This window comes from Magnolia sinica, chromosome 1, assembly GCF_029962835.1.
Source record: "Magnolia sinica isolate HGM2019 chromosome 1, MsV1, whole genome shotgun sequence".
Lineage (NCBI taxonomy): Eukaryota > Viridiplantae > Streptophyta > Magnoliopsida > Magnoliales > Magnoliaceae > Magnolia > Magnolia sinica.
Genome location: NC_080573.1, coordinates 40,670,457 through 40,677,792, shown reverse-complemented (window position 1 = coordinate 40,677,792; position 7,336 = coordinate 40,670,457). Strand labels below are relative to the sequence as shown.

General features: G+C 45.6%; 1 protein-coding gene across 1 annotated transcript; it reads right to left on the bottom strand.

Moving 5' to 3' along the window:
- Positions 1–516: 516 nt before the first annotated feature.
- Positions 517–1,118, bottom strand: LOC131240911 (protein PELPK1-like). The gene has a single exon (XM_058239479.1). It carries the CDS (start codon positions 1,075–1,077, stop codon positions 568–570), a length of 510 nt encoding a protein of 169 aa, XP_058095462.1. The 5' UTR covers positions 1,078–1,118; the 3' UTR covers positions 517–567.
- Positions 1,119–7,336: the final 6,218 nt, after the last annotated feature.

Genomic DNA, 7,336 nt, shown 5'->3' with positions numbered 1-7,336 from the left:
CATATAATAGGGAGTCCAAATCACTAATTGGGCTTTCCTAGTATGATAAATATTCATGCATTTCCTATCCATTAATGGGATGGTTACAAGCATCTTATCTCAGTAATTTTTAGGAGGAGCCAGTAGTCAATGGTTGGAATCACACCGTGAATGGCCCAAATCTCTTGGATTGGAAGATCTCATATGTCAATTCCAACAACTTACGCCATTCATTCTACTATCACAAATTCTAAAAATAGTTAGTAACCAAATAAGAAAAAATAAAAATAAAAATCTTTAAAACAAATTTAAGTAGAACAACCAAATAGCCTATAATATATTCATTAGAATGAAATATGTGTTTATTTTTGTAGTAGGATACAAATCCCAACATGTCTCCAAATACAAAGCAAAAGAATAGCACATTCCCCAGATCTCCCCCCTTCCCCCCCCCGTACAATGCATCATGACCCCAAGGACCCAACCTAGGACTTTCTACCCAAAATGATACTAATGATGATTAATTCTAATACACTCCAAAACTACAAACCACAAATTAAATAGGTAGGGTGCATGCAAGGTGGGCCATCATGGGCTAGTGGTTGATGGGGGTGGAGAGAGGAAAGGGATAGTGGGGATTGAAGGGATGTTTGGAATGGTGGGGATTGTAGGGATTGTTGGAATAGTAGGGATGGAAGGCAATGGTGGCAATGTGGCCTGAGGCATGATAGTAGGGATGGTTGGAATGGTTGGGATGTTAGGAATTGCAGGCAAAGGTGGCAATGTGGGGTTAGGCAATGTTGGCACGGCGGGCTGAGTCGGCAACTGGACCGCAGGCAATGGTGGCAATATGGCCATAGGCAACGTTGGTATGGTTGGCAGAGTGGGCACTTGGACCGCAGGCAGTGGTGGCAATGTAGGCTTAGGCAGAGTTGGCAAGACAGGCATTGGTGGCAAGGTTGGGACTGTGGGTAAGGCAGGGGGTGGAGCCACTGCTACGGGAGTGTCCAACAAATGGCGGGCAGCATAGCAATTGTGGCTACCGATAAACGCAGCAGCTACAAGAAGCACACATAAGAAGTTGGTGTTAGAAGCCATGGTAAGTTGAGAGCAAGCACTGGGAAGATTTTGATGCGGAGACGATCTGATGAGTGATTGAGATAGAAACCAAGATGGGATTTATATAGTGGAGTTTAGATGATAAGATTGTTTAAGTTAGATAATTTCATGTGTTGTTAGGAGAACATGGAGATGTTCCGAAGGAGTTGTTAGTTCACCTTCTCACCCATCATTCATTGAAAATGTACAAGAAAAACTATAGATTAGGAAACACAAGTGAAGAAGTCACACACGTCTACCTTTTATTATAGATGGAGTTGAATATTTTTTAAAGAACCCGCTCCTGTGTCCATCCGTTAATTGGTTGATCAATTATGGGTGAAGATGTGGACCGTCCATCTGGCTGAACTTTCCATGGATGGACAACTGTATACCAATATCACATTTGTCGGGCAATCTTATCCACTCAATAGGTGGCCTTCAACGGACAATTAATAATAGAAAATGGGCAACGGTCCATTTTCAGCTTCAAGCATCAGGCAGCTGGGGTTGTTTTTAGATGAAGTACAATTACATGGCCCCATCATGAATCGGCATTGGGAGATGGATCTCAAGCGCTATAAAGGCAAAGTTCTTTGTAGAAAGAGACTAAATATGATCCAAACCGTAGATTTTATGGGACTTGCTGGTGAATTCCACAGAAGTCGCTGTAATGGAACAATCCTATCCCTTCGATTGATTTACTGCAAATAGATGGCTAAGATAAAACATGGTGACATTCCACATTCATTCCAAAAAGGGACAATGATTGCATGGCTAATTAGACAAACGTGAGATGTTTTGGCAAATATCGTTCTTACGTTCCACGTGGAGTTGATGGTCTAATATCCTCCCTACGGCATATATAACTGATGCATGTGATTCGTTGAAAATGAATGTTCCTTTTTCATTTTTCCATGCTTAAAAGAGTTATTTACAAAACATGTATAATTTTCTTAGGGCAACATTCTGCAAACATGCCATATCTTGAAATCAATGAGTAGCTTTGTACATGGGATGTTTCCGGAAATAAACAAAAAAAAAAAAAAAAAAAACAAAAGCATCCTGCATGTTGGTAATCCATGGAATACTTATGGGTTGCAACTGATATATGGAGCCTTAGTTGAATTATGATATTAAAGATGTTAACTCATCAGTCATCTTATTAATTTTCCTTTTGAAAACATTGCTAGGATTATATTATTTATGGATGTAGATTGCATTTCATGTTCATGAAGTAAATAAAATATTAATTAATGTTAATGCAGAAATCTGGTTAGCCCTCTTTGGACCTGCGTACCTGCATAAGGAACAGATAAGGAAGACCCTGGCTATAGCAGGGACCCTCCGATGCCTAAGTCAGGAAAGAAATATGGGTCTAGTTGAGTATTGAGGGTTTAAGGGTAAAGATTGTGCGTACCGTTAATCATTAGAGGTGTCTCTATTTATAGTTTAAGAGAGGAGGTGATATAGAGGAGATCTCCCTATTTAGTAGGTGCGTATTGTAGTGGGATTTGGATTCCGAACTTTTGGAGAATCTCCTGAGATCCTTGGTGAAGATCTAGGGATCCTGAGCGTGTCGCAGATATCCTTTAAAGACCTCGGGCAGATCTATCACGATAGGCTTCTTGGATATTCAGCTAGGATCTTGGGTGGATGCGGTCGAGCCTTGATAGGAGGTGGGCTACGCCAACCTGAAGTGTGTCGAATTGGGACATGCCGACCTGGGCCATACCGACCTGCCTCCTTAGTCGAGTGGTTGAGCTTTATTGAGGTTTGTGGTCCTTCTGGCCTGCTGGCGGGACGTTGAGCTCGACCTCATCTTATTCTCGGCTTCGGATTCGCTTGTTTGGTTGAGATGCACAACAGTCACTGTTGTCTTCCTCATCGTCGTCGTCATCATTGTCCGACAAAGGAACAAAGCGTTCCTGATAAACTCTATAGATCTTGTAATCGATGGAGGTGGTGCTCTTGCGGGCATGTTCCTCGACCAAGGACTCTGAGTAGGAAGCAGACTCCCATGGCGATTGAGCTTCTTCTTTCTCTCCTTTCGTCTCTATCTCTTTGTCGGAGCTAGCTGTATCGAAGTCGAAGGCAATTTCTGATGTTGGAGAGAGGAGAACGGAAGGGCTTATTATTTGCTTGGTTAAGTGTGTAAGGTTTCGACTTGACCTTTTCCCATAGGTCAGTCCGTTTTCCCCATAACAGTAAGCCTCCCTACTCTCAAGTCTATGAAGCAGGCTTGAGAAGTAGGTCAGACCTGATCAGGTCAGATTATTATTATCTGGGGTGTTGAGTCAGTTCCTCATTAATGTCGATTTTAGGTGTCGTGCATAGGACTCAGAGCGTATTTACAATCATGACACATGGTACTCGAGACGGTATGCTTGTGGCTCAAGGTCACGTGTGCTGTCAGAGAGCCTTTTTGGTGTCCGACCAGTGGGGCGACCACGTGTGGCGCATGCTTTGGTCATGGAGTTGTACGACAAATGACGAAGCTCCACTTGTTCGGGCGCGAGTATCGAGGAGCTGTTCTGGTTGCAGTAATGAATGCGGCATTTAATGGTGTATGGACGTTTTCGCTATAAAAGGGGAGAAAACCTAATCAAGCAGGGCTCACTTTATGTTGTCACTCTGCCTGTTCGCCCATTTTCCTGCGCTTAACAATTCTCGGTGTGAATTCTGACAATCTCTAGAGACCTTCTTCCCCGATGAGCTCCGTTCCCGTATTCTTGTACTTCTCTCCTTTTTTCTTCTTTTCTTCTGGGTTTTCCAGCATTTTTTTGGGCCCACAGCCATGCCGGAAACCTCAAGTCCTTGGGAGGGGACCCCTCGATTGTCATGTTAGGTAGATGACCTTCACCCCTTGTCGAACCCACCATCACCGTTGATGATGATAAGCGACAGGGATTTTCATGCATCCCATATGTCGCTGGCAGTTGAATGGTCACCGACAGAGCGGTCGGAGGAGGCGGAGCTAGCGAATCATCGTCGGAGGCGGAGAAAAGAGGGCCAGTTGGATCCGTGTTGACGGAGGCCGACCTGGTGAGGATAAGGTCGGGGTACCACATTCTAGACTCTGTGGTACTCCGAGCTCCCTCACCGGGCGAGCTTTCTAACGAGCCCCCCTGAGGGCGAGGTGGCCATTTTCTAGGTCGCTCTCCAATACAGCCTTAGGCTTCCCCTCTAGAGGATAGTGAGGCGGGTGCTTGTACACTTGGGGATAGCCTCTGGGTAGCTGATCCCAAATGCCTGGAGGGCATTGGTGAGGTCGTTCATCCTCTGGTCCGAGCTTGACCAGCCCATACTGACCATGGATGAGTTTCTCCACCTATACCAAGTGAAATCTAACCCTCTTCATAAGGGTTGGTATTTTTCTCCTCCTAGTGGGGATCTGGCAAGGCCCTAATCACGAACGTCCTGACATCGAATAAGAACTGGAAGAACAAGTGGTTTTGGGTGTCGGGGGAGTGGGAGGCGATAAGGATATCTGGGCTTTGTTCGTTGGTCTTGATCTCCTTTTGCGTGACAGGTCGATATGTTCGGGCTTAGCTTTTTTTTTTCTTCGTTTCTCTTGGTCATCACCTTTGTTCTGACTTGTGTTCTTTTTTGACAGTTGTTCCCAAGTATCCCACGTGGTGGGTGTAGAAGCTCTTGTTCGGATTACTAGAGCTAGGTCCGTAGACGCCGACTTGAGATCTTGGAGGGAGCTCATCACGCCCGAGCTTATGCTTAAATTAGGTCTTGATCTAGTCTTGACAGGTATAGCTTTTTCAATAGGTTGCTCAGGATTAGGCGTACTTCGCAGCTTTTTTTGCTAACTCGTTTTACTGTGTAGACATACCAAAGTCAAGGCCATCAAAATGCCCAAAAGAAGAAGAAGCCGACTTTCAAAACCAAAGGGAAGGTCAGACCTTCCGTAGCCCGAGAGATTGTGGAGGATGTTCCGTCCTCGGCTCATACTACCATTGTTTCCGAGGTGGTTGTTGGATCGAATTCGCTCGCCGAAGCTCAGCCTGCTGGGGGCCGGGTGGTTGCGGAGATGGCTACCGAACTCCCCTCACCCCAAGTGGAGGGCCCATTCGGTGGCCACGGCGGAGAGGGTTAGAGGTCTCTTGGGTCGGCTTGGGCTATAATAGAGGGGCTTCTGCCTTAGGCAGATCGGCACGTCTCTGATGCCGATTTTACCAGTACGATGGATATGTCGCCAGATGGAGTTCTAGGTCAGGTGGCGTGGCTCTTCTTTAGGGTAGGTTTACCTTTCTTGAGATATCCTTACTTCCTTCCTTTATTTATTTTTTTTGCATTGGTCTGATATTACGATTTTTTTATTTTTTATTTGTAGTGCGCCCCCTCCCTGCTTAATGTGCTTCACGAGATGTCACGCCTCCAGGCGGAATGTAAAGAAGCGAAGGCGGCATTGTTGCAAAAGGGGGCTAAGGCCGAGCGACTTCGCATCGAGGCTGGGCAGTCCTGCACTAAAGCTGGGCGGCTTTATGAGGAGGTCGATCAACTTCGTTCTCAGAACGTTGCCCTGAAAGCTCAGGTAGAGGGTTCGACGGCCGAGCTAAAGGCATTGAAGAAGCTACTTGCCGATGCCTTAAAGAGAGGAGCTCGGTGGAAATCAAAACTGAATGGGCTGAAGTGGTCCTTTGATGTGAAGATCAAGGAGGCCCAGGTAGCTGTATCTTTGGCTTGGGTGACATCTGTGGAGGAGTTTAAGTCCTCCAAGGAGTATACGGAGGATAGGGACACCCTATATGGCCTCGGGTACGAGAAGTGCCTTGAGGACATCAAAGGGGTGCATCCCAAGCTTGACCTCTCAGCCTTTGAGAAGATCGACTTCGATTCTGAGGCGCCTCTAGAGGACTCACCCTTTGAGAGGCCTCCGCGACATCATGACTCCTTCCTCTCCCCTTCTTGTTGTAATTTTTGGCTTTTTGCAATGTACCCCTCTAAATTATTTTTAATCAAAAGATACTTTTTGTTCATTACAATGATCGTTTTGAGTAGATTGGTAGGTTTTGCGATGGGTAAGTCGGTGTTTTGTGCCAAAGTTGAGCCCTTAGTTGTTTTTACCTTATGAATCTATGATTCTTGGTCGAGCACTTCCGTAGGTCGGATACTTCTGTATTTTAAGAGCATCATCTTTACGGCAAATTGCGTGACCCAAGTAGTGACGATAACTCATGGCCCGACCTCTTCTTGAAGGGTTGACCCATTAATGAGGGTTGTTCTTCCCTTGTATTATAGGAAGCTCTTAGTAGATTTTTAGTAGATGTATTATTTGTAGACATGGAAGTAGGGAGCGAACTCGTCCCGACCTCGGGATTTTTATTGCAATGGTTCCAATATTGTAGACTTAAAACAGCGAGAAAGTAACTTTTGTGCTCAGGCCAGGTTAGTCCCTATGCATAGTAAATTTTAAGATGCTCGGCGTTTCACGGATATGGAAGGAGTCAACCTTCTAGGTCCTCGAGTTGGTATGACCTTGGTCAGCTCGTGCTTGTTACCACATAGGTTCCTTCCCAGTTTGGTCCCAAGATTTCTGAGTCGGGTTCCTTGGTGTTCTGGAAGGTTCTTCGGAGGACTAGATCTCCAGCTCAGAACCTTCTTGTCTTCACTCTAGAATTGTAGAAACGGGCGACCTGCGACCTTGACTTGGGCTTATTCCCTTCTCTCTTCGATAAGGTCAAGATCTAGTGCCATTTGTTTGGCGTTCTGTCGTTCGTTGTAGGAGCGGGTCTTAGTAGTTGGGAGCTCGATCTTGACTGGGATAATGGCCTCAACACCGAGGTCCAGGGAGAAAGGGGTTTCTTCCGTGGCTGTCTGAGCAATAGTCCGGTATGCCTAGAGGACGTGAGGAAGCTCTTATGCTTAGGATCCTTTGGCCCTCTCGAGCTTCATTTGGAAATGATTTTTGATGATCTTGTTGACTGTTTCGATGTGTCCGTTAGCCTGTAGGTGCAGGGGTGATGAGTAGACATTTCAAATCCCGAGATTTTTACACATACCTAGGAATTGCTGGTTGTTAAACTGTTTTCCATTATTCGAAATGATCGTGTGGGGGATTCCATACTGGCATATGATATTTTTCCAGACGAAGTCCATAATTTTCTATTCAGTGATCTTGGCCAGGGGCTCGGCCTCGGCCCATTTGGTGAAATAGTCGACTGCGATGACCACAAATTTAGTCTGCCCTTTGCTAGTTGGTAAGGGGCTGATGATGTCAATTTCCCATTAGGCGAATGACCATGGT

Excerpts from the sequence above, each read along its gene's own strand:
- LOC131240911 (XM_058239479.1), bottom strand. The coding sequence starts at position 1,077 with ATGGCTTCTAACACCAACTTCTTATGTGTGCTTCTTGTAGCTGCTGCG.